Here is a 27,272-nt window from a genome sequence, read left to right as displayed (position 1 = left end):
GACCAGGGGGCCACTCTTGTCCTAAACACATCTCCGTTTTCATAGAAGTCAATCCCGCAGGCAGCGGAGAGGGAAGCCCCGATTCCAAGAGGCTCAGCTGGGCTGTCCTCTCTGGGTCCGTGCAGCTGGGGCCCACGAGAGGCCGGTGGCGCTGTGTGTCATTCCTGACACAGAAGCTCAGCTGGCACAAAAAAACCAGCTTAGGGAAGAGGGCTCTGAACAGTGAAACAACTGGATACTGGAAAATGCCCAGAACTCGTCACAAAAAACAAAATAAGTACACACCTCACACAAGCTTGCAGATTTCCGTGGTTCGGCGAAATTTCCCTATCGAAACTGTGAGTGTCGCACGGTCCGAGCTGGACACCAACCCCAGGGAGGCCCAGCAAAGCATTTAAGTATTTAAGGTTGAAAGTAAAAGGCTTCCCATCAGAACAGAGGGATATGATGTGAGTAGGTGGGAGGGGAGGGAGGAGGCCCAGCCCCAAGAGGGGTTCAGCCTTGGCACCTGCAGAGGTGTGGTCCGAGGGGAAAGGCGAAAGATCCCTCCCTGGAGCCTGAGACTGAGGAGCCCATGGGTTGTTCTGGGAGAGGGGCCAGGGGAGGAATTAGGAAGACATGCCTGGGCTCCAGGGATTAGGGAACTCCCTTCAGGCATTTCCTCAGTGGTATCTGTGTGTGTGTGTGTGTGTGTGTGTGTGTGTGTGTGTGTGTGTGTGTGTGTGTGTGTGTGTGTGTGTCTGTGTGTGTGTGTGTGTGTGTGTCTGTGTGTGTGTGAGGGAGGGTGCTAAAGTTCGGGTTTGGTCATGGTCTGTTGGAGGAGCTTAAGGCGTATCCAGGTGGACATGTCCAGCAGACTGTTGGACATACAACTCTGGCCCTGGGGGGAGAGGGAGGGCCCGTGAGCCCGCCCCGGGAGCCCCGGGGACGACGGCCCCTCGCCCACCCTCAGCCTCCTCCTTGGTCACCTCAGCCCCCAGGTCCTCCAGGTGGTTTCCGGTTTAACCAAACCCCTCTGGAGCCCCGGAGCCCTGTGTCTGGGGCTTTGGGCCACCACGCTGCCCCAGGGGTGGGGTCCTGTGGGGCTCAGCTGGCTGCCCCGAGTGGGGCCCAGGGCCCCTTGGCAGGCGGGTCTCTTCCTGCCCCCGTGCCTGCAGCCCAGGCTCATCCTGTGGAGGTCTCAGTCTCTAGGGCTGGTCCTCTGCCCAGGGGGACCTGCCCCTGTTGGCCCTCTGAGGAGGACCAGGGCAGGGCTCGGCGGGGAGGGGGGAGGCCGGGCTGCAGCCCGTCGCTGTCTCCTCTGTGCGTCCCTGCCACACCGGGGACTCGGGCCCTGTCTGCGCTGGCGGGCAGGGTTCTGCCACTAGAGCTCCGGGTACATCGAAAGCCCCGTGTGTGCCTCCCCCAGGCCGGGACCTGCCTGGGGGTCAGCGACCCATGTGGCCTGCTGTCCTTTGCTGAGAGGCCCAGCACCGGGGTGGGGGGCGGGGGCTGGGGAAGCCAGTGGCCTCCAGCTCCTGTGGAGCAGCCTGCTATTCGAGGGCGGCGGGAGACAGACAGACAGACATTCACGTGGGAGGTGAAGGGGACCTGGAGCTGAGGCCCTGTCCCTGCATCCCTCTGACAGGCTGGGAAGGAAGGGGGGCAGGGAAAGAGGGAAGGAGGGAAAGCCATGGGCGCCCATTGGCAAAGCCCCATCGGCCGGCACCAGGGCCAACTCGTGTTCCCAGGGGCCGTGTGCTCGACAGATGCCCCCTTCAGCAGGTGACCGGGGTCAGCAGACCAGGCCAACTGAGTCCTCAACGAGAAAATCTCCCCCAGCGGCCCAGGCCTCGGACCGGTTGCTCCTGGTGGTCTTGGATGGGGCTTCTGGGTCCTCCGGAGACCACAGGCCCCTGGGGAGTCTCTGCGAGAGCCCTGGCCAAGGACACAGGGACCCCGGGCTGGCCCTGACTTGCCTGTCCCCGTGGCCACCGACCCTGCCCCCTGGGGGCCTAGTCTTCCCACCTGTCCTGCAGCGTGGGCCGGAGACCTGGCTGCCCCGGAGGGCCCTGCCTGTCCCTCCCACAGGCTCTCAGGGCCTGGCCGGCTCAGGGCTCCGGCCTCCAGGCGTGTCAGGGCCCCCTGAGCCACCCTGGGTCCGCTCTGGCTGCCTGAGTGTTGCACAGGGATGGGAGGCCACGCCAGCCTTGGGCCCCTCTGTCTCCACCCCTCCAGTCCCGTCACCACTCCAGGGACAGGGTGCTCCCTCCCACTGTGGGGCTGATAAAGAGTATCATCCACAGCTCGTCCTCCCCCGGCGCAGGGCAATGCCAGTCCAAGGCCCCTCTAGCCTCCCCAGTGTGGGCTCCTGGGGCTCAGGGTTGGTCCCTGGGCAGTGTCCTTTACTTGTTTGCTGCCTCTTGTTCATTTTATTTTTAGCCCACTTCACCAGGCTCTCTCTGGCCTCAGCAAGAGGGGAACGTGCCCAGAGAAACTGGTGGGCACATTAACAACACAGGCAGAGGGTCCACTGAGGGGCTGGGAGGCCAGCTGAGAAATTGTTTGCTTAGCTTCATCTATTTATTAGTACGCTTGGAAACTGCTATTTATATTTTAACCCTCCAGGGACAGCCATGAATCTGTGGATAAAGAGAGTTGGTGTATTTCCAGCCTTGAAAGTAAGAAATAATCAGTAGTTACAGACCTCGCCGAGACTGCCAGGGTGGGAGGCTGTGGGCAGTGGGGCCCTGAGTGGGATGCCCTGAGAGTAGCTGCCGGGGGTGGTGGGTGTCACCATGCCCCCAGCCCCTCAGCTTGCAGGGGCTGTGCGTCGTGACAATCAATATAAGCCAAGGACAGAATAAGCCCGTGAAAAATGTCCGGGCAATCATGTAAAGGTTTCACACCTGGGAAAACGAAGACTCCAACACCCCCCGCCCCCCCTTGCAGAAAGTGCTAGAGGCCCCTCAGAGAGTCAAGTGGCTAGGCTGGGCCAGAGCCAGGGCCAGGGTTCCTTCCTTCTGTGCAAGAAGGTGGCATTCACAGGCCTAGAAGCCCCCTGTCCCCTTGCCCCATCCCTGCAAGTGTCTGTGGCCAGCACTGCGCCCCAGCTGCTTCTGGGCAGCTGCGGGGCCAAGAGCCCCGTGGGGTCGGTGTGGAAAGCGGGGCTAGAAGAGCCTCTCTTTGAGGGAGGGCCGTTCCAGCTGAATCCACCCTGATCCTACCACTGCCTCCCCAGAGGGCTGACAGGTGGGAGAGAGGCCCCGAGGGGTCAAGGTGGGAGTGGGCGGCGGGGGTTGGCCCCGTGGATACTGGAATCCTGCCTCCAGCACAGCCCAGGCTCGGGGCCCTTGTCACATGTCTGACCCTAGCTTTTTGAAGCCAACTAAGAAAATTCCTACTATTAAGACTTTTCCACGGAGAGCTGTTTGGGTCTCAGATGCCCCAGTGTTTGGTCTGTGATAATGGCAATGTTTTGGGATGCTTATCCATCAGCATTTTCACAATCTGCCGTGGCCCGCTTGTTGTTTGGGGAGCACTGGCTGCCGTCTGTGCAGACTAACGGGAGACAGTTTAAGGACGTGTGTGTAGACATAACTGAGTTCTTCCTCGAGCAAGACTAGCTTGTGGGCATCTCAGGGCTTAACAGGAGAAAAGCAACTGAAGTCCGCGCCCCCTCCCACGAGGTCTCTTTGCCTCGCTGATGGCACCCAGCAATGTGCATTTCAGTTCCTGGCGGGGAGGGGGTGGTTTGCTGTGGGGGCTGACAGTTCTAATGGTCCCGTTGGCTGAGCATTGTGCATTCCTGGCACCAGGCGTCTGCTGGCTCAGTCTTGGCCTTCGATGGCACTGCAGGGGAGGAAGCCCTCTCCACCCCCACCCCCCCCACCGCAGCCCCTGCCTGGGCTGCACCCCGCCCCCCCACCAGGGCGCCTCTGCCCTGGCCCAGCCACCGCGCCTGAGAACTCAGGTTTAGCTCAATTAACGTGTGGAGCCCATAGTTTACAGCTAAATCTACATACATCATAATCTAAAAAGCAAACATTTGCCTTTGGCAGCTCTAATTTATGCATAGAATCAGTTTACTGTTTGCGTCTTAATTATTATTTTTTTGAATAGCTTGGTGGCAGAAAATCAAAGCCTGCTGAGTTTTATATTACAACTTATTTTCTTGTGTGTTTTTTCAATATAAAACATCTCATTAATACAGGTAATCTGGATACTTTATGTTTCAACCTTTCATGCTCATAAAACAAACTGAATGAAAATGTAGCTAATCTGTAGAGAAATTTTTCTCCTGGTTTTTTTTTTTTTTTTGGTCTCATCAGATACACCAGCAAATCCGTGGTGAGAGAGACTGAAACAAGAAAATGAAGAAAATTCCAATCAGAGGTATGTTCAAGGAGTTTTGCCGTCCCCAGGGACGTGAGGTTCCACGGAAGTTCCATTAACACAGCGCCCAGGAGGGGCACCTTTCTTCTTTCAGCCCTCATTTTCCAAAGTGTTTGTCTGAGGGCCTCTGCACAGTTGGGTGAGGGCCCAGGGGCCAGGCGGGTGGGTCACAGGCCACAAGCCACAAACCACAGGTGCAACAGAACCAGCGCCCGCCGGCCCCCAGCCCGCCTTCTCCCGGGCAGAGCCCTGCCAACAGCCCCGCAAGCTGCCTTTCTTCGGATCATCCCGGCCTCGGCAGACAGCCGACTGCTGAGCCAGGACAGGCTTGTCTGCAGCCCCTCTGCAGCCTGTCGAGAAGCCAGGAGGTGATCCGAGAGCTACCCGACTCCAGATCCTTGGCTTTGGGCCTCCTTGGCCGGAGGAAACTCCTCTCGGACCTCCGCCTAGAGCTTGAAGTTCTTGGAGGCGCCTTGGAGGTAAGAGAGGGCGCTAGAGGCAGAGGGAGGCTCTCGGTCCTGGCCCATCTCTGGGCTTTGCAGAAGCATCTCCCCTCCCTCCTGAGCCCTGGCCCTGTCGGTCCCCGCGCCCGCCCGCTTTGGCTGGGGACCCAAATCACAGGAAACAAAGAGGCTATTTAGGTGCAAATATCCCTAATGAATAAAGAAAGGAGATTCATTTGCCAGATTATTTAAAGCAAGTTGTCTAAACCATTTCTCTTTAGCCAGCACGCTGGCCCCAGGGGCCCTGCAGCACGGAGCAGCCCTCAAAAGCCTGTCTTCGGAATCCCTGCAGGAAGCAGTAGCTGCAAGGAGCAGCGGACGAGGAGCAGAGTGCAAAGCTGCCTCCCCCGCGCCGTGGGGGAAGCTCCCGGGATCAGCTTTATGTGACTAGGCTCTTCGCAGCCAGCAGATTCTAAAACGGGGTGAGGAAGTGGCCAGATGGGACTGGAGACCCCGTGGACATTTCCTAGCTGGCTGGGCTGCTAGGGCCTCCGCTGCCCGCCCGGTGCTCTGCGTTGGGCTGCGAGTGGCTGGTCAGGAGCCAGGCTGGTGAGGAGCTGTGCTGCACTTGAAGGCCGCGGCCTGGGACTCCTCCAGTTCGGCCTAGGAAAAGGCCTGGTGGAGGGAAGCATCACAGGGCCGGGCCTCATTTCCTTGTCTGCCATTCCTCTCTCTACTCCAATATTTAAACGTTTTGCAGACTCCATGTAACAGCTAGCGATACTTCTATTATCTGTCGATCAGGAACACAAAAGGGCGAACAGCCACGTAAATATGGCAGACCACGCTTGGTGTGCACAGGGCCCAGGGGGCCTGACAGGTGGGAGAGACCGAGTGGCCCCCGGTCCTCCACTCGGCCTACGTTCCCCGAGGGCCCAGTGCGGGCTAGGCCTGTGTTCCATGCTGGGCCCGAAACGACAAGAAAGACATGGCCCCTGCCTTCTGTGAGTGCACAGTCTACTAGGGGAGGCAGATGGGAACTGCGCATGGTCTTCGAGAAAGTACCACGGGGCTGAAACCCGGGTGTCAGCAGGTTTGTGCTTTCTCTGAAGGCTCTAGGAGAGGATCCTTCCGCACGTCCTCCAGCTTCTGGTGGTGCCTTGGCTCGTGGCCGCGTCCCTCCAGTCTCTGCCCCCCCGTCTTCACATGGCCTTCTCGTTCTCCTCTGCATTGTTCCTCTTCTTAGGACACTTGTCATTAGATTTCGACCCCCCACCCCCAGATAATCCAGGATGAGCTCATCTTGAAATCCTTAACTTGATTTCCTCTGCAAAGACCTTTTCCCAAATCAGGTCACAACCACAAATCCTCCCTGGCCAAGTAAGTAAATAAATAAAAGCAAAAGAGGAAGAAAAGCAAAAGAGAAAGAAAAGAGAAGAGAAGAAAAGAAAAGAAGAGTCCCATGAGAGATAATGTATATTCTTCCATTCAGCCACCAGAGGTGTATTCCCAAAGTCCAGCTTGGTTCCTGCCCTTACTCACAAGCCTGTGATAGCTCCCTAGTACCTGCGAGATGCTATCTGAGCCACTCAGTCTGGCTCTCAGCATCAGGTGGCCCCAGCCTACCTCTCCAGCCACGCTCTCCCCACTCCCCCACCCATCCTCATGCACATCCATACCCCATATCAGTCCCTTTTCTCCCCAGCTTACCCTGGCGTCCTCTGTCCCTGGGCCTCTGCTCGCTTCTTCCTCACCTAGGATGTTTTCCACACCTGCTCACCTTCTTTCCACCTTTCCAGGCTCAGCTCAAACCCCACCACTTCCTAGAAGCCTTCCTAGCCCTGCAGAGCTGAGAATGACTCCCTCTGCCCTAGTCCCTTCCCGTGGGTCCACGGGGCCATATCAGGGTGGCCAATTCTCCTAACTAGGATTCTCTCCCCCGGGGGATGGAGTTGAACTTGCCTTCCAGTCCCCGACACCTCGCACATGATAAGATACGTAATGGACTTTTGCAGAAAGGAATTGAAGGGGATGTGTGCATCTTATTGCTTCGTCCATTGCTTAGTTGGCAAGGAAGTTAACCAATTCCTAGAGCGGGGGAGAGGTAGGAAAACCAGCTGAGATAAAAGGGGTCCAGAGTCATCCAGCATAGCACATGGCTTCCAAAGTTCCTGCCTCCTGCCCTGGCCTTGCCTGCTGCCCCTTTTCTGCAGGGTGCCCCAGTCTAGAATCTCTCAGGCACCCCCTCTTGTCTTGGCAAAGTTGCCTTGGCACAAGGATTTGGGGTTCATTCTGTTGACACCTGAGATGAGTGCAGATCTTGCTCAGACTGCCCGAGGCTGTGCAGATGTCCCCCAAGCCCACTTCCTGCTTCCTCCTTGTTTCAACCAAAGCCAGACCTCTTCCTCTCAGCTCCTCTGGCTGCTGGAATGTAAGCCCCGCCCCCCAGGCCATAGCTAGACATCATACCCAAACCCAGCTCAACAGCACCCCTGGAGTCTGTGCCCAGAACCTCCCTGACAAGCCCTCCTCAGGATACACAGCCCCGGGTAGCCATCCTCAGCCACCCCCTCGAGTCCTGCCTACTCAGGGACTGGCTGGTTTTGTCCCCAGCTTCTTCTTGGCCCCCAGCCTCTACCCACCTGCTCCCATGGGAGCATCAGCCCAAGGACTCCATCCCGCCATCACTACGGTGTAGGGAGGGGACAGAGCATGAACTCTGACATCAGTCCTAGGGTCACATCCCAGCTCTGTCTTCTACTTGCTTGTGACCTGCTCTGAGCCTCAGGTCCCAATGAACTCGTTCATTCACTCACTCACTAAAAAAATCTTTAGGGATGCCAGGCATACTATGTGCTAGGGATCGAGGGTGCAGTGGTGAGAAGGACAGAAATTCTGCCCTCCTCGGGAGCTCACAGCTTGGTCTTGTGAGGCGCTAGACATGCAAATAATAATGATGGAAGGAGACCAGGGCTATAATGTTAGGGCCCCGTGCTGGGCTGATGTGAGTGAAGAGCCACTACCAATTTCCCACTCTCAAGCATGATGTTATAAAAACACAGCGAAGAGCTGGGGGCTAAAGAATTCTGCAGTTGCGGGGCGCCTGGGTGGCTCAGTCGTTAAGCATCTGCCTTCGGCTCAGGTCATAATCCCAGGGTCCTGGGATCGAGCCCCGCATCGAGCCTCACATCGAGCCCCACATCAGGCTCCCTCCTCCGTGGGAAGCCTGCTTCTCCCTCTCCCACTCCCCCTGCTGTGTTCCCTCTCTCGCTGTGTCTCTCTCTGTCAAATAAATATATAAAATCTTAAAAAAAAAAAAAAAAAGTATTCTGCAGTTGCAATAAAAAGTCATTTTTCCTGCAAGGATTTCAATAAGAAAGATTTTTTTTTTTTGAAGACTAGCTGTGGGTGTATTTGGCTATCGCAAGCTTAGATAATCAGCTGTTCCTAATGGACAGAACAGACACGAACACCACAGAGCCCATCCTGAGCAGCACAGAAAGCCAAAGTCAAGTTTCTGAATCACCGAAATACTGTGTGTCTTCGATTTTAAGATGGTGTGATGGCTAAGATGTAAATAATTTGATAATAGTTTTTCAGGAAGAAATAAAGCAGCCGCAGAACTGCATCGACGGTGTCCGGGGCGAGTGGCATTAACGCAGGGGAGAGCACGGACTCTGAAAAATTCTCCCGGGCAGCCCGCCTGCCAAGCGCCCGAGGCCTCATCCATCAGTCACTGGCGACACTTCCACCCTCTGCCACGCCCACGGCCTGAGCAAGAACAAGCCAGGGAGTGCCGCTCTGGCGTCCTAGCGGCGCGTCTCCGTCCCATGGGAGTCACAACAGGAGGAACACTTGGTGCGAAGGGGAGATGAGGGAAAAGATCCACCAGTGCGCTGAGAGTGTCCCGGGGCTCCTGCTTTCCTGGGGGCCAGCTCGGCAGTGTTTGCGGGGGAGCCGGGGAGGCTTGGAGGTGCTGGGTTTGGCTGGCCGCGTGGCATCCCTGCGGGACCGGCTCCAGGCATCTCCTCTGGGTCAGAAATTGGTCTTCTCTTGCCTGAACCCATCGGCAGCCCAGCTAGTGACCCCCGACCTGTGCTGGTCTGCCAAGGCTAAGGCAGGCGTGCGGTCCCGCTGCCTGGGCTCCCAGCCAAGCTCCCGTGTCCCTGCACACTGGGGCCGAGGGGAAGGGCCTGCTCGGCCCTTGGCAAATGCTCGGAAGTGTTAGCTTTGGGACTGGTGGTGGTTTCTTCTCCATTCCTCCTTCTCCCTCCTCCTCCTTCCTTCCCCCTCTCTGTGGTATGGACACTGGCTTCCCGTGGCTGCCATCACAAATGGCAAAAAACTTAGTGGCTTAAAACAACAGAAATGTATGATTTATGCAGAAATGGATGGATGGATGGATGGATGCTCTTCCAGCTCTGGAGGCCAGAGTAGAAATTGAGGTGTCCACAGGGCCCTGCTCTGTCTGAAGTCTCCAAGGGAGAATCTCTCATCGCCTCTTTGTTTCTGGTGGCCCCTGAAGTTCCTTGGCTTGTGGCTGCATCCCCTAGTCTGTGCCTCCAGCTTTTCATCACCTTCTTCCCTGTGTGTTTCAAATCTCCTTCCTTCCCTCTCGTATAACACCTGTCATTGGGTTAAGGGTCTACCTGGATAATTTAGAATATCTCATCTGGGGATCCTTAACTTCACTGCATCTACAAAGACCCTTTTTCAAATAAGGTCACATTCACAGGGTCCAGGCAGGCATATCTTTTGGGGGCCACGGTTCAACACGCGATAGTATGAATGTTAGGATCCCCTGCAACCCCAAGATCACAGGCCAGGCCCCCCACAGGACACCAGAGTGAAGTGCCCACAGCCACGACAGGAGGCAAGACCACAGCTTGTACTACTCTCCAGAATTCCTGGGGAAACTGGCCCTGGAGTTCAGGTGACCCAACCCTAATCGCTTGCCTGGCAGGGGAAAGGGAGACTCTTCCCTGAGACCTCCTTCCTGCTTGTTTTCAGCAGGTGTCGAGAGGGCGGCCCCTCCTGGCAGCCCCTGGCGACTTGGCTCCCGCTCCTGCCCTTTGGGGCTGCCCAGACTCCTCTTGGGGACTCTCCCATTGTCCAGTGTGCCCGAGACACACACCAGCAGGAGGTAGCAAGCCCTGGAGCACAGAGGGTCCCCGGCCTGGCCCTGGAACGAAAGCCCCTGACGACGGCGCCTGTCACTTCGGGCCACTTCATTGAGGGAAAGTGGCCGCGGTGCGCCTGATGGGGTGTGAAGCGCACACAGAGAGGGAAGTGGAGGCCTTTTGCAACCTGCACAGGGCCTGGCAGGAGGCATTCATTGAAATGCCGGGCCCTTCCTCCCACCTGTGTGGCCTTGGGGCCAGGACTGATCTGTCTCCTGCGTGGGATGGACTGACTGCCGCCCCTCCTGATGGGAGAAGTGGGGGCCGGGGGGGGGGCTGGGGAGAAAGGGAGGGCAGGGCTGGGGATGGAGGGCACTGGGAGGGGGAGCCCGTGCGAAGCTCAGCCCCCCGCACGCATTTCTGAGAACGAAGTGATGGAACAGAACATGAGAAAGACCATGTCTTTCACCAGAGGGGGGAGGGGGCAACCCAGTGACCAATTTCGGTGATTAGCTGCAAGAAGAGGGCCCTTTATTCCAGGCGTGTGTATGCCTTTTAATTTCCTCTTGTGGGCTCCTGAGGGGGCCCGGTAACCATGCAATTGGTATTCCTCGCAGGCCTCGGAGGATGCGGGCACTCTCTCGGAGATGGCTCCAGGTGGTACGCAGTGCCACCTGCACTCCCCGCTTCCCGATTAAGTGCTCGGCACAAACCTGCACTGGGCAGGGGAGGGGAGGCGGCGGGCGGGGACCGGGCCTGCCCCAGGGGCGCAAGTGGGTCTTCTCCGGGTCCGGAGGCAGCAGCCTTGAAGTCCGAGTTGAAGTTGGCAGCTTCCTAGCTTTGTGTGAAACAACATTAAAATGTACTATTAGCGATAAAGGGACCGGGTCCCCTTAAGCAATTGAAGGCACAGAAGTTACAAAGCAGACCAATTAGGGGGCGGTGATTTGCATTACAAGGAGACCCTTTGCTTCATAAAAGGAGTTCTCCAGAGGCAGCAATAGATGGAGCCCCAGGGGGGTTGAAGATTCCACTTACTGAGCACGGTTTCGGCCCACAGCTCCGCCGCAGCCCGCTTCCCGGTGTGAATCCAGCGCATCCGTACTGACTTGCGACCAGCCTCCCGACCCCAAGATGTGCCCTCCCACAGAAGCCGGCAGTCCCTGTACTAGCTGGCACGCACACACCCCTTCTTTGCCGTGCCCTGGCACTTTCTCAAAGACAGACCATGTGGTTCCTCCCCGGGCTGGCACTCGGCTTTGGAGGTGAACATCATAGAGGCCAAGTGCCCGGGCCCAGGCAGGGAGGGGGGTGGGGCGGAGTGGAGGAGTAGGGCCGGTGACACCTGAATTTCTGTCCTGCAGGGTCACCTGCAAGTGGCAGGGCCTGTTCCTCTTCAGAGACTTAGTGTCCACATTTATGGAACAAGGGCACTTGCAGCTTCACCATTTCAGAAACTCCACTCTTGAGCCGGCTGGGTGGCCCCGGGGATGCCCTGGACCTATGAAGTGGGAGAGGGACATTGCCCTGGGTAATGTCTAGACTAAGGGTTGGGGGGGAATGAAATGGATTTGTGAAAGTACTTTAGAAATTGTAATGCTTACAGATGCTGGAGACACGGAGGTAGGTGGTGGCCCGCGTTCCTCTAAAAAGGGCATCTTAAAAGCCACCTGCGCACCATCTAAACACTCAGAGGCTCTGAAACCTGCTCAGTGGATGCACTTTTCCGTTCCAGTCACTGCTGCATGGAGAAAGCAAGCTCTTTCTCCTGCATGGTAAAATCTAAAGAAAAGTAGATCCCCAACAGGCAAAGCTTGAGTTTCACAGAACTTGACTGGACTGGAGATTGGAATACAGTAGGAGCTTAAGAAAAAGACTCGGAAGTGCCCACTAGAAATAGAGTTTTGGAATAAAAATTAATTTTTCGGGGCGCCTGCATGGCTCAGTTGGTTAAGCCTCCAACTCTTGATTTTGGCTCAGATCATGATCGCAGGGTCGTGGGATCGAGCCCTGTGTCAGGGGCTCCGCACTGGGCATGGAGGCTGCTTAGGACTCTTTCTCTCCCTTTCCCTCTACCCTTCTTCACCCGCCCCCTGCTTGCTCACTTGCTTTCTCTCTTAAAAAAATATAATTTTTCAAACTTGCCCAGGTTCTGGAACTCACAGAGTAAAGATGCTGGGGTTACTGTGGGGCGCCGGGCGGTGGGAGCAGTCTCTTCTTTGTCCCCGCCCCACCCCCCCAACCATTGCTCAAATTGAGCAGTTTGTAGACACCTTAAGGATTCAAAGTAGTTCTTAAAAGTTCTGAAATCCAAGCGTCAACCAGAGAGTTGTCAGAGCTAGGAATCTGAGGGCTATAAAATGAACCAGGAAAAAAGGCAATGGAGGAAGAACAAGAACAGAGAGAGAAGCTCAGAGGAGGGGAGGCAGGGAGGGGAGAGAAGAGAAGGAATGGCGACAGTTCCTGGTGATTTTAATTTTCACGTCGCCAAGTGCCACCCAGCTGTCAACCATGACACTTTCCCGCACCACCTACTGTGGCCCCTGGGAGGGACCTCAGGGAGGAAGAATGTGGGGCTCACTCCTTCCCGAGCAGCCCGATCTGCCTACTGCTGTTGGGCCACAAGGGAAGGAAGAGCCTCCAAAAGTTGCCAAAGCTCTCCTCTCTCCAAGGGGAATGGCTGGTTTCCACAGCCACCAGAGTGTGAACGCTGCCCCCAACTGCCCTCGTGGACTGTGCTCACCTCAGGGCCACAGGGGCCTGGAGCCAGACAGAAGCTGCCTTGGGTTGACAGGGACACCCGGGATTCAGTGAAGAAGGCGGTGCAGAATCCAGAAGTCACCGGTCCAGTCTCAGTCAGCAATGGACTGACTCTCCCAGCCCCTCGGGCCAAGGACAGACCATGACCTCCATGCTTCTGGTCCCTTCCTTGAAGCGATTGGGTAAATCATATGATGTGCTTCAAGCAAGGGACTTTTAGCTGGTGGCTTCCAGCAGCTTCCAGCTCCTGAACCACCATCGTCTCCCCCTGAAGTCCTCCCGTCCTTCACCATTTACATTTACTCTCCTATAGTTCTGGAGGGTGGAAGCCCACAGTTGGCCCCACTTGGCTAAAGTCCAAGTGTCAGCTGGGCTGCTTGCCTCTGGATGCTGTGAGGAGAGAACGCGTTCCATCGCCCTTTCCAGCTTGTGGCGGCCACCTGCACTCCTGCCTGCAGGGCCCTGCCTCCACCTTCCGAGTGCGGCCCTGCAGTCTCTGCTTTCCGCGTCATGGGGTCTTTCCCTCTTCTGTCCCTGTCAAACCGCCTCAGCCTCCCTCTTACCGGGACGCTTGTGATGGCATTTAAGGCCCACCCAGATAGTCCAGGATGAGCTCTCCTTCTCGAGATCCGTAGTCACGTCTGCAGTGTCCCCTTGGCTGTATACCATTCACAGGTTCCAGAGATCGGGACACAGAACTTTCTGGAGGCCAGTACTTAGCCTACTATGCCAGGTATGGGTCTCTGGGCAACGAAGTCTTCTCACCTCTCTGAACCTTACTTGTTTGCTGACCTCTTGGTTCCAGGAAGACAGTGGACGTCCTGGCCATTTATAAACCGTTCAGTGGAGACCAGCATAAGCGCTGAGGCTGGTTCTTCTCCCTTCCTGCGAAGCTGCAGACCCCTCAGTGCGGCCACCCACGGCCTTCCCCAGGTATGTCGTGATGACTGCCCTCCAGGTTGAACTGGGCTCTGAGCCGACTGGCTCCTCCCACCCTGTCCCAATGAGCGACAGTGGAGAGCGAAAGGTCCTTGGGTGGGTGGCAGCCATTCCGGCTTTGATCCCAGGCCCTGGCAAAGGCTCGTCTCAGTTGTCCAAACTTTCCCTTCCCATTCTGCCGTATGGTGGTTCCAGTAAGATCCACGTGTATATAAATAAGATCATGAGTATAAAGCCCTGTTTGTTCTCTGAGTAGCGATTAAAGCAGTCTGATCTTCTCACCCCTTTGCTGCCTCTGGAACAAGTGCCCTTTGGCATGGGTGCCATCCTGGTCCTCTGCCGGTTGCCATCCACAGTCACTTTGGTGGATCGGACCCTACCGGTCAGCCGCTCCTGGCCAGCCTACCTGGGGGCAGGTCACAGTTTGTCCCGCAGCTGATAGGAGGTAGGCGAGGGACAACAAAGGCTCTGAATGGAGAGATTGGTTAAAAAACCCCTGGGTATGTGGCCACAGTTGGCTCCCAGAGCTTAGCAGAGACCATGGAGATTACCAGCAAGCTTTTCAAGGGAAACAGTTGTCTCTTGACCCAAACCCAGGGAAGTCACATCAGCTACCACCTTGGTGGGGGTGGAGGGCGGGGGGGGCTTCAGCTAAGCCTGTGAGAAGCCGAGAACAGAAAGACCCTTTCTGAACTTGGCCTTCCCACCGCCTCAATGTACCAGCATGGGCATGGGATGTTTGGGGAGTGGGCAGGGAGGAGGAGGATTGGTGGGGGGAATTTTGTTATTATTCCCCAAGACAGTGAGGCCGGCGGCTTCCATGTGGGCACTGCCCTGCCCCGTTCGGGTCTGCGGCCTCTTCCTGAAGGGCTCTGACCTCTTCGGGGCATACCACGGATTCTCAGGGTCTTCTGCAGCCATCCTCGTGGCTGGGGTGCCCTAAAGCCCTGAGAAGGGACAGGGTGGTGACACTCTTTCCATTTTATAGATGGGGGGCTGGAGCCAGAGAGAAGTAACTTGTCGAAGTCTCTCTCTCTCTCTCTCTCTCACACACACACACACACACACACACACACACACAGAACTGGCAGCAGAATCCCCCCTGGCCAAACTCAAGTCTTGGGATTGTCGGCCAGTACTCGAGGTCCTCCACCCGTCTCTCGGAGCGCAGGACGCCGCCCAGCAGTGTCCGCTGAAGCATTATCGGCTTAGTCTCCTCTTGTCCTTCTGAACATAATTCCACGACATCACCCTTTTCCACTGCAGAGCAGCCCCCTGTTCCGAAAGCCCGCTCCGCATGCCGTGCCCAGTCACCTTGCTGTGTGAATGGTTCATTCCGGCTCTCTAACAGGAAATGGAATATACCGTTTTGCACACCTGTTTGCTTGTTTCTATTGGCTTTTGCTTTGTTTCTCTTTGTGAACTACCTAAAGCCGTTCGGCACCAGTTACAGACCCTGAGTCGGTAGGTGGGCACAGCCATGGCCGTGGCCTGACCCCAATGCAGGTAAGGATTCTGGAAATAAAATGACTCCGTTCCCTCAGGATCTGGGGGTGAGAAAGTGGCCCCCTCCCAAAGCAAGCTTAAGCATCAATGTGCAGACACCTTGGGGGGGCCAGGACACGTGGTCCAGGACCTGAGCTGGTGGGGGGAAGGGGGGACATCTTCCTTTTCCACTTGCCTTCTCTCACAACTGCACAGTGACTGTTTTACAGGTGACGTCACAGCAGCCTGGACCCACAGGCAGGTACCGGGGGGCAGCGGTCTTCTCGTTTCTTAAAAAAAGATTTAATTATTTATTTGAGAGAGAAAGAGAGTGAGCGAGAGAAGGAGACAGAGATGGAGAGGGGGAGGGGCAGGGGGAGAGGGGGAAGCAGATTCCCCCCTGAGCAGGGAGCCCGGGATCATGACCCGAGCCAAAGGCAGACGCTTAACCCCACTGAGCCACCCAGGCGCCCCGCGACTGTCTTCATTTAAGCATGACATTAAAGAGATTCACAAAAATGTAAATCGATGTCCACCTCGGTGGTCATTTTTGTTTTGGAAAATATAGTTATTTATGTTAATATGCAATGGGTACGTTATTATTATTTTGTGAATGAATTAATAAATATTTTAAAGTTTTCTCAATCTCAATTCCTAAAGCTGTAAATATCAATACAGAGAGAGAGCCTTCATAACCAAGAGTCCTGTGAAGTCCTTGTTGGAGTGTAAAGGGACCTTGAGACCAAAAAGCTTGAGAACTGCTCTCCTCGAAATCAGGGGACACTGTGTGGAACAGGAAATTGCCCAAGATCGCCCAGTAACTGGCAGAAACAAGATTTCAATCTAGGTCTTCCAAGTGCCCAAGCTTCTATTTCCAAGACCTTCTTGTCAAAACTTCAGTGACTTGGCTGCAGGACAAAGGCCTAAAAGAACCAACAGCACCGGGCCTTCCCCTGGCTACCAGACCCTCGCACCTCCAGTGAGTCTAAGCTCCCTAGCCACAAAGTAGAGGATTTTACCCACCCACCACCTTGAAGGATTACGGTAAAGGAGAGAAACTCACCTAGACCATGTGAGGAGCCAGGGGCCTCGCAGAACCGGGATCTGGGCTTCCAAACCCCCCGTCAATTGCTCTTGTCCTGGGGACTCTGGCCAGCAGAAAAGACCCTCCCCGGGCCAACCAAAAGTATTACAATTGGCCAGCAGGGAGTTCCCCTAACCACCTCTGTTCTTTCATCAGTTCCCAGGCCGCCGCCAGGCAACCTGTGTATACAGATTGTTAAAAAGTGCTGTCTCCGTGCTCCGTGGGCCCTTCAATCAAACCCCATTTGCTTTTAATAGCACCAGTGCCCTTGTGTTATTCCAGACATCAGACCGACCGTCTGAGCTGTGGAATTGACATGCTTTCTCTATGAATTGTTACTGGAAGGTGAGGGGGGAGGGACCATGACTTGGGTGCTGCCCACGGTGGCTGGTGTTAGTAATAAAACCCCAGCCCCGCACTGGCTAAACACTGTGGCTTTTAAACAAGCTTGACATTCGAGCCTTCTTGCTGGTGCTCTTCCAGCCCATTTGCAAACTGAGAAGGGAGCTGTTGAATCTTGCTTTGCGATAGACTTCGATAGACTTCCGTGGCATCCTGGCCCGGAGTCTCCAATTTCCCAGTCCTGGCAGCGGGTCAGGTAGAGAGCTCGGCACTGCTGTAAAGACTGGCTGAGGAAGAAAGGAGAGCACGCTCTGAAGGAGGTGGGCCCCATAGCTCTACTCCCCCCGACACGTATCATTAACTATTAACCGAGAATCATTATTTTTGTGGATTTGTCACAATTGCCTTCTACAACCGGCTTCCTCGGTGCTGTGCTAATTATCCATATGTGCTCTGAGGCACATTTGTGAATGCCAATCATTTATTTCCAATTTACATAATCACGGAGGGCTGTTGATAACATGGAAATGCTTCCGAGTCAATGCATTAGCATTTGCCTCCAGATCGTTTTATGCTCTGACTTGACAAGTGCATTCCTATCATAAATGAATTTAACCTTTTGCATCCCCGGAGCAGCCAGGGAAACCGCCTACGTCTCTGCAAGGGTCATACGTCTCACATGATGTCTCAAGTTAGGTGCTCTCTTGTGCTTAAAGGTTTCTTTTTCTTATAGTAAAAAAGAAAACAAAAAAGCTACAATTTCCAAAGCTGACAGAAGAAGAAACAGAAAATTTGAGTAGTCCAATATCTACCAATGAAGTTGAAAATTAGTTTAAAACCACCCCGCAAAGAGCCCCCATGCCTAGTTGGATTCACTCGTGTATCCTTCTAAGCACTTAAGGAAGAAATAACACTAACCTTACATAAGCTCTTGCAGAGAATAGAAAAGGAGGAGCACTTCCTTTTTTGATGAGGTCGCTATAACTTTGACTCTAAAACCTGACAAGGATATTACAAGAAAGGAACATTATAAACCAATTTCTCTCATGAACATAGTCTCACAAATCCTTAATGAAATATTAGCCTATCAGGGGCACCTGGCTCGTTCAGTCGCTAGAGCATGCAGGTCTTAATCTCAGAGTCGTGATTTCAAGCCCCATGCTGGGCATGGAGCCTACTTAAAATAACCAAAAAGAAAAAAAAAATATTAGCTAATCAAATCTAATATATATACACCTATAATATGTATCAATATACTTATTTATACACATATAAAAATATACATATAGATATATCCCCATTTAAATTACACTCATATATCTGTCCATGCATATTTATTCATATATATTTATTGCCCTGTTCGTGTGTGTGTGTGTGTGTGTGTGTGTGTTTGTGTGTAGACAGAGAAAAAAGAAAAGAGGGAACACTTCACATTCATATTCCTTCTGGTGTTTTCAGGAATCACCTCCTTGGACTCCAATACTTGACCCAGTGTCTGCTTCTAGGGAAAAATAATCTAATTCAACAACCAATTGAGTTTTATTCCAGGTACGCAAGGGTGGCTTAATATTAGAAAATCAATCAAGCTGATTAATCATATTAACAGAAAAAAAAGAGGAAAAATCATAGAATTATTTAAATAGATGCAGAAAAGCATTTGACAGGGAGCCTGGGTGGCTCAGTCGTTAAGCATCTGCCTTCAGCTCAGGTCATGATCTCAGGGTCCTGGGATCCAGCCCCGCATCGGGCTCCCTGCTCAGTGGGGAGCCTGCTTCTCCCTCTCCCACTCCTCCTGCTTGTGTTCCCGCTCTTGCTATCTTTCTCTCTCTGTCAAATAAATAAATAAAATCTTAAAAAAAAAAAAAGAAAAGCTTTTGACAACATTCACAGGCATCCATGATCAAGCAGATGAACAAACAAAAATCTCTAAGCAAATTAGGAGTAGAAGGGAACTTTCTAGTCAGATAAAGGGAAGCTACAAAAACTATAGCAACCATCATAATCAACAGTGAAGTATTACGCAGCCCTCAAAAGGAATGAGATCTTGCCATTTGCAACGACGTGGATGGAACTGGAGGGTATTATGCTGAGCGAAATAAGTCAATCAGAGAAAGACATGCATCATATGACCTCACTGGTATGAGGAATTTCTAATCTCAGGAAACAAACTGAGGGTTGCTGGAGTGGTGGGGGGTGGGAGGGATGGGGTGGCTGGGTGATAGACACTGGGGAGGGTATGTGCTGTGGTGAGCGCTGTGAATTGTGTAAGACTGATGAATCACAGACCTGTACCTCTGAAACAAATAATACATTATATGTTAAAAAAAAAGAAGATAGTAGGAACGGAAAAATGAAGGGGGGGAATTCGGAGGAGGAGATGAACCATGAGAGACTATGGACTCTGAGAAACAAACTGAGGGTTCTAGAGGGGAGGGGTTTGGGGGGATGGGTTAGCCTGGTGACGGGTATTAAAGAGGGCACGTACTGAATGGGGCACTGGGTGTTATACACAAACAATGAATCATGGAACACTACATCAAAAACTAATGATGTAATGTATGGGGATTAACATAACATAATAAAATTTTAAAAAATGTAAAAACAAAACAAAACAAAAAAACGGTGAAGTATTAAAATCTTTACCTATAGATTAAGAATGAGAAAAAGTTGCCCACTATCCCCACTTCCATTCTACATTGTACCAGAAGTCCAATCTAGTTCAATAGAAAATAATTAAATCTACTATTTGCAAACTACATGATTGCATACATAATAAATCCAATAGAATCTATAAACTATTAGAATTCATAAAATAAGAGGATACAAAGTCAATATATAGGACTTTCCTTAATAGCAATCAGTTACATTTTTATATATCAGCAACAAATAAATAGCAGATAAAATGAGAAAAGATGCCACTTGCAATATCAAAAAACATCAAATACCTAAAAATAGATCCTAGAAATAAATGAAAGATGTCCAAAACTTCTACATAGAAAATAAGAAAACATTACTGAGAGAAATTAAGAAAATCCAAATAAAAGAGGGATGTGCTATTATTAAGAGGCTGGAACACCAAATACTGTAAACATATAAACTTGCCTCACATTAACCCATAGATTTGACTCAATTCTAGTCAAGATCCAAGCTGGCTTAAAAATTATTTTTTACATTGTTAGATATCAAAAATGCTATGATAATAAGACAATGTGACATTGGTGCAAGGACAGTTAAAAGTCAATGTGAAAATGGAACAGAATGGAGTCCAGAAACAGACCCACACATACATCATTAGCTGATTATGAAGAAGATCGTCTCTTCAATAAATTATTATGGGCCAATGGAATGTCATATGGAAAAAGTACAGTGTGACTCCTCCCTCAAGTTACATACCCAAACCACTTCTAGGGAAAGTGTAAAAGGTAAAAAAAAAAAACAAATATTTTAGAGGAGCAAAGGAGAACATCTTCATGACTTTAGAGTAGGCAAAGGTAGCTCACATGGGACACTAAAGGCACTAACCATGTTAAAAATATGATACATTAGACTACCTTAAAATTATCAACTTTTGTTTATCAAAAAAGCATTAAGAGTGGGAAGAGGGGGGAGAAGATATTTGCAATATATATATATATATTCAAGTCCTTGGCCAATTTTTGTATTGAAGTGTCTGTCTTTTTCATATTGATTTGTAAGAATTCTTTATATATTATGCACTTTGGGAGAGTTCTCGGAGATATATGTCCAGAATATATATCCAAAGGACTATCTAGAATAGATAAAGAAATCATACAAACTAATAAGAAAACCGATATCCCAACAGCAAATGTGGCAAAGGACCTGAATCAACGTTTCACGGAAGAGGCGATCCAAATGGCCAAAGGAGGTGCAACCTCAGGAGTCACCAGAAAATGCAAATTTCAGCTCCCAAGCAATACCACTACCGTAGTAGACTCTAGTGTGCTTCCCAGATTCCCCTTCAGGACTGAAGCACCCAAGCAGAGAGAGTTGACAGCTGACAGCTCTCAGATGAGTTCCCCCTCCTGGTGATTGCTCTCAGCTGAAAAGAGCCACCTAGCCCGAAGCCACCTCCTCTCCCCAGAAGGGTGCATCTGAGGCGCAAGACTCAGTCCCCGGCCCCAATTTGGGACAATTCTGAAGGATCTTCCTGGCTCCAGAGGTAGACTAATCAGACCGCTCATATTCTGCTGGTGTGAATGTAAATCGTACAACCACTTTGGAAAACAGGATGGCGATATGGCAGCGTCTACTCCAGCTAAACATACATACACGATGCACCTATTCCACCAACAGAAATGCAAATGTGTGCTCAGCAGTAGACATGTACACAAATGGTCATAACAGCAATGTTCATACTGCCCAAACTGGAAACAACCCCAATATTCATCAGGTGCGGAATGAATAAATAAACCATGACATATGCACGTACACATCTCACAGACATAATATTGAGTAAAATAAGCCAGACTCAAAAAAGGAAGCTTTTTATGATTCCGTTTAAATAAAATATGAAATTAAACAAACACTGGTAGAATTCAGCATGGTGGTTACCATTGGGGGGGGGGTTGGGATTAGTGATCATGAGGGATACTATGGGAACTCGCGGGGAGCACTAAAGTTCTGTTTCTTGATCTGGTTCATGTGAAATTTATCTGGTACACACATGGTCTGAGCACTTTTCTGTGTATAGTACTTCAAGAAAACAATCTTGGGAAACATAAAGAACACATGTACATACACACACGTGTAGAAACTAGCTGAGGCACCGTCCCTGAAGTGGTCTTTCAATTGTTAACATTCAGTCTTCATTCATACCTGGAGCCCCATGAGCCATGGCCAGGCCAACGTTTGAAGCGGACCATGTTTCAAGGAAGGCCAACCTCTCAACATTAGAGAATGCTCAGGCTCCCTCCTCTATGCACCCCGACTCCCGAGGCCTGGGCTGAACTTCAGCAGTTGGGGCACCTGGCTGGCTGGGGTTTGGGAGAGATACATGAACCAAATCAGAGGTTTTTTACTCACCTGCCTTGGCCTTTTGATGGGCAATGTTGGGGGCGGGGCGGGCATGGTTTTTGTCAGTACTGAGTGGGTGGCAGCTTGGGAGGGGAGACAATTCTCCCTGATGAGTCAGTCGAGATACAAGCTGGGCACTTGGTGTTGATGAAAATAAAAAGCCTTCTTCCCTGCCTACTGGAAAGGTTCAGCAGGTACGCTCTTTGATAAATGGTCACAGTAATGAAATTCACACTCTTTAATCACAAAGGGCTATAACTTAATTAAAAACACATCGAGGATTGATTTGGGTTGGAGAGCTCTCCCCGTTCCTGGGCTTTATTAAATTTGGTGTTTCTTTGCTCAGCTTCATATGACATGTTTAAGTACCGAAGTCGATGGCAGAGGATCTGTCACTGTCCTGATGGGGTGACCCCAGGTTTGGGCCCTGGGCAGACCAGGCTGAAGGGAGATGGGGCAGGGTACCCAGAAAAGGGGGCCCAGACTGGCAGCCACTCCCTGCCTTTGCCTGCAGCCTGTTCCAGGCAGACTAGAAGAAACCAGAGTGTTCGATAATCTGAATCCAAGGCGAGGCTCTCCTTGAGCCCGCTGACTTAGGTCCCTCAGGACAGACCTGATGTTGGGGAAGCCAACTGAATGCTCAGAGCCATCTTGTGTGATAAGCGCTATTGCTGTCCCCGTTGTTCCACCCGGGGAAAGCCCGGGAGAAGGAGGAGTCATGACTTGTCCGGAGGGCTGTGGGGGCAAGGGCCCAGGCAAACACCATCCAGACCCCACCCCCAGGCAGACACCTCCCGCAACACACACGTACACACAGATGGACTCCCCTCGCCTCTACGCCTCTGCAGATACACCTGGATACAGACACATCTACACACCCATCTGCGCTCCCAACATACACACGTACATGCACACACACACACACACCGCCGTGTGCAGATAAACCCAGATGTGGACACACATTTACACACTCAACTGCACTCCCAACTCACATGCACTGAAATGCGTATACCTTCATACACGCAAACACATGTACACATACCTGTGCGCATACACTGGGATACAGGCACGTGTCCATACGCCCATACACATCCACACTCCCCCCACACACCACACCGTCCCCACAACCACACCTGCACAGATGCACTCAGTCACAGATACCCATCTACACACCCACACACATTCATTGCCCCCCCCACATGCATACACAACCATCAACGCCCGTGCAGATGTATGAACACGCACATCACGTGCAGCCCATACCCACACCCACGAAGATATATTTGATGCAAACATGCATTCAACTACCCATACATACCCACATCACGCACACACCCATGCTCAGACACGTAGACGCATCTTTTCCACACGTCGCGCTCACTCAGTTGACGCCCAGATACAAATACAAACACACATCCACACACCCATATCCATCCACACACCCCCAGTGCACTCATTTATATCCGCTTACATACACTCACACACAGATCTACACGTAGGTAGATACGCCCAAATACAGACATGTACCCACACAACCATGTACGTGTGTAGCCCTCACACACGTACACTCATCTACTACACACACCTCAACATATACACACACAGGCATACACACCTGTGCAGATCAGCTCACACACACATCTGCACACTACACACACCCACTGACACACGGCCATAGACATATATATGCACATACCTACACACACACATTTATACACATATATACATACCCGTGTAAACATCCATCCATGCCCAGATCCGAGCACACACACAAACACATATACACATACATAAACAAACACACACACACACACGCATGCACATATGGCATGCACACACACTCACACACACATATTGATACACTCAAAGATAAACACATACACACATACACACCCATGCACCCACACATACACGTGCACACAAACACACAAGTATATGTATGCGTGTGGAGGGTGCGTGTGCACATAAGCACAGTCACTCACATATCTAGACACACTTGTATCATGAACACACACATACTCACAAACATGTACACACTCACACTCCTTCACTTCCTGGCGCCATCTATTCATGCCACGCACTCATTGTGCTTGCGCTTTCTAGAAATCTGTGGCTGAAGGACAGTCCTGAGAAGCCAGGTCTAATTAGCATAATGCATGCTCCCTGCCCACCTCAGCCCTAGAAACCCTGCTCATGCCCTGGCGCGACCAACTGGCTGAGGGGGCCCTCTCCCCACCCACCTGTCACACCCGCAGCGCTTCCTCCCACAGGACCCAGGCCACCATTCCAGGGGGCCCCGGGGGCTCTCCTGGATCACTGACAGCAAGTGACAGGAGGCCAGAAAACAACACTGGAGAGGATGATGGGGCGGCAGTCACAGGGCCTTGTGGCCTTTGTGTTCAGAGCCGCCAGATGCCACCCAAATGTGGGAGGTAGGCGGAAGCTGCAGTCAGATTCACGCTTGTGAAGGACCCCGCTGGTGGCCCCGTGGGGAACGGTGGGAGGCGTGCCGTCCGGAAGTGAAGCGGCCAGGGCGGAAGCTGGCACAGCCCTCCGGGCGGGAGAGGGCAGCTTAGGCCAGAGTGGAGGTAGAGCGACAGGTGGTGAGCTGGCTTGGTCACTAGTGGGATGGGGCCTGAGCGAGAGGGAGGGGGGAGTGAGGGATGACATTCAGATTCCTGGGGTGGGGGACCGGCCCCTCTGGCCGTGGAGGTGGCAGGGGTTGGGCTTCCTCTGGGGACCGTGAGGAGCCACCGAACTGCTAGAAGCTGAGGACTGCGTTTGTGGACATCAGGTTACTGGGAGGGGCCAAGTGGGTGATCCAGAAAGGCAGGCAGGGCCCTCAGGAACTGTTTCCCCCAGCCTGAGCGAGAGATAGGGCTATGGGACTAGAGCCAGCAGGACCAGCCCTCGGCTAGCACCTCAAGGCAGCTCACCAGGGGCGGAACAGCTCTCCCAGTTCTGGAAGCGAGAAGCCCGAACCCAAGGTGTCAGCGGAGCTGGTTCCTTCTGAAGGCCGGAAGGGAAGTCTTCCGTCTCTGTGGATCTGTCTCTGTGTCCCAATTCCCCCCTTTATAAGGACACCAGTCATCTTGGATTAGGGCCCACACTAATGACTTCATCTGAACTTGACGACCTCTGTAAAGATCCTATTTCCAGACCAGGTCACATTCACAGGTACTGGGGATTAGGGTTTCAACATCTTTCGGAGGACACACAATTCAAACCATAACTCATGTAGGCTCAATGGCAAGAGGGAGCCCCTGGGGCCTACCCAGCCCCAGGACAGCAGCAGGGCGAGGGAAGTGGCATGCTCCACCCAGGCTGGGCCTGGGAATGAGGGGGGCCCCGGGTCCCAGGAGCAATGGTCTGGGACTGCCCTTCCCCGGCGGACTGGCACCTTAGCATGGGGCAGGAGGTGCAGATGGGGGGGCGGGGGGGGAGCAGCTCTGGGCTCTGGGCAGGTGGGCCGGCAGGAGGGAGGGCTGAGGGCACGGCAGCAGGATCCTCCGCGGGCTAGGAAGGACGGTTTCTGGGCCAGTGGGCGGAAGGAAGCCCAGGCCATCAAGGACCAGAGGTGCACGTGAGAGTGTGTGTGGGTCCGCGGGTCCGTGTGCGCATCACAGCACACAGAGCACCTGCAAGCGAGTCTGTGTGCGCAGGGAGGGGCGGAGGTGGTCAGGGAAGGTTTGCTGCAGCTTGGCTTGGCTTTAAACCCCTCATGAAAGTATCAGGTGGCCTCCCGTGTTGCCCCTCAGCCTCCTTTATCCCTCTCCACCTGTCCCGGGCCCCCGGCACTTGGTCTCCCCCAGATGCATCTCTCCGCAGGCTGCTGGGATGGCAGAAGGCCTGCTGGGCCCCCGACGGCCGGGCGTGTGGTTGCTAAGCCTTCGAAGGACACATTTCAGGCAGGCACATGCTAGCAGCTTATTTGTCATTTGTTTTCTCCCTCATAATCCAGAAAGAGTCTGGCTGCTAAACCGCACATGCTCATTGGGAATAGAGGTTACCTGGGGTCTGGGCAAGATGCGGCCCGTGACAGCCGAAGCTTGCTTTCTCGGTGAGGGCAGAAGATCCGGGCTGCACGCCTGTCAGCCCAGGTCTGGGTGCAGACAGACAGTGAGAGTTCAGAGACACAAAGATACACACACACAGTGAGAGAGAAGAAGAACAGTGAGTTGGCACCAGTGAGTTTTTGGATTAGGCCCGCAGCTTGCCTTTGGGGAAATTCCTGCAAGAACCTTCTACCTTTCCTCCTTTCAGGAAGCATTGAGGAAAGGCACGGGCACTAAAGCTTCTCGAATCCCCTGTCCCAGCCTCGCACTAGGGCTTTGGGAGTCTCCTAGGAATAGAGCTGTGGAAAAGCGCAAGGTCTAGAGTTAGGATTCCCTGTCTCCTGAGCATTTCCACCCTGGCCCTAGCCCGAGGGCTCCTGCGGTGCCCCACATAAAATGCTGGCTCTTGAGGCCCCAAAAAAGGGCCTCTTCCTCTCTTTGGCTTTTTAGTGTTTGTAAAGGAAATTTCAATGCCGGAGAAGTAAGCATGAAGCCCAAAGAAGCAAGTTTTTATACATTTACAGCAAGGCTCGCATGTGCCCAGGAGCAAGGCCCGTCTGCCTCTCCCATCTCCTGAGTAAATGATCGCCCAGGTGCCATCTGCCTCTCTTACGGTGTCACCTGGGGCCTCCTAAAGAGGAGCTCCACTTCAAATTCCCATTTCCAAAGTCTTTATAACCTCAGCGCACTTTCCTTTTCCCAACATTTTGAAAGCCCCTTACATTGCCCAGAAGGCCAGAGAGAGGCAGCCATTTTGAATGTTTACTGTTTCGACAACCTTGTATTTGGTACAGTTATTTACCAGGTTGCTAGCAAACTTGTGGTCCCATTGCACCATTGCAAACAATTGCTTTGCTATCTCCATCTGGAAACATCTTATCTACCTTCGAACTGTGTATATGCTCCATGTGGTTCTGGGTTCTGCCTGTGTACATTTATATGCATATGGAGAGAGAGTGAATCCATCAGCAAGAAGAGCTCTCTTGGACTGGGGTACCTTGGGAGTATCGTTTAGGGGTCCATGCTTTTTGCCCCACACTTCTCATGCCTGCCATCAGAAGTGACGGGACAAAGCCACATGCTCATAGGGAATCAGGCTATGCCTCTAGAGGTAAGAATGATGGGGAAGAAGCCAAAAGTCAGGGTTGGGGAGTGGTCTCCAATTACCCTAGAGCAGAGATGCTCAAATATTCTAATCTCTGGATCCCCTTTACATTATATCTATTGATATTTAGTATGTCAGGAGTTAAAACCAAAATAATTTTAAAATATTTATCAATTCATTTAAAAATTACAAAATAATAAATCCATTTGTGATGGTTGATTTTATGTGTCAACTTGACTAGACCATTGAGTACCCAGATATCTGGTCAAACATGATTCTGGGTGTTTCTGGGACCATGATTTTGGATGAGACGGACATTTAAATCAGCAGACTGAATCAAACAGATTGCCCACTCTAATGTAGGTGGGCCTCATCAAATCAGCTGAAGGCCTGACTAGAACAAAAGTCTAACCCTCCCCCAAGTAAGAGAATTCCTCCTGCCTGATTGCCTTCCAACCACAAGGTAGGCTTTTCCCTTCCTTCAAATTTGAACCAAAGCAGCAGTAAGCACTAGTAATAATATGTAGATAT

At 52.4% G+C, this 27,272-nt stretch overlaps 1 protein-coding gene across 4 annotated transcripts in view; it reads left to right on the top strand.

The window, feature by feature from the left end:
- The window catches only part of LOC118529413 (uncharacterized), a 263,313-nt gene extending 256,813 nt beyond the window's left edge, over nt 1-6,500 (top strand). For 3 of the 4 annotated variants that reach the window (XM_078064752.1, XM_078064751.1, XM_078064753.1), the window contains 2 exons: nt 4,311-4,853; nt 5,099-6,500. In XM_078064752.1, the coding sequence (XP_077920878.1) occupies nt 4,311-4,343 (33 nt within the window). In that variant the 3' untranslated portion in view covers nt 4,344-4,853; nt 5,099-6,500. The remainder of the gene's footprint in view (nt 1-4,310; nt 4,854-5,098) is intronic. The other variant, XM_078064754.1, reaches the window with a different exon arrangement.
- The last annotated feature ends 20,772 nt before the right edge of the window (nt 6,501-27,272 follow it).

This window comes from Halichoerus grypus, chromosome X (genome assembly GCF_964656455.1).
Source record: "Halichoerus grypus chromosome X, mHalGry1.hap1.1, whole genome shotgun sequence".
Classification (NCBI taxonomy): Eukaryota; Metazoa; Chordata; class Mammalia; order Carnivora; family Phocidae; genus Halichoerus; species Halichoerus grypus.
The sequence above is the reverse complement of the archived record's forward strand: the minus strand, read 5'-3'. Positions and strand labels throughout refer to the sequence as shown.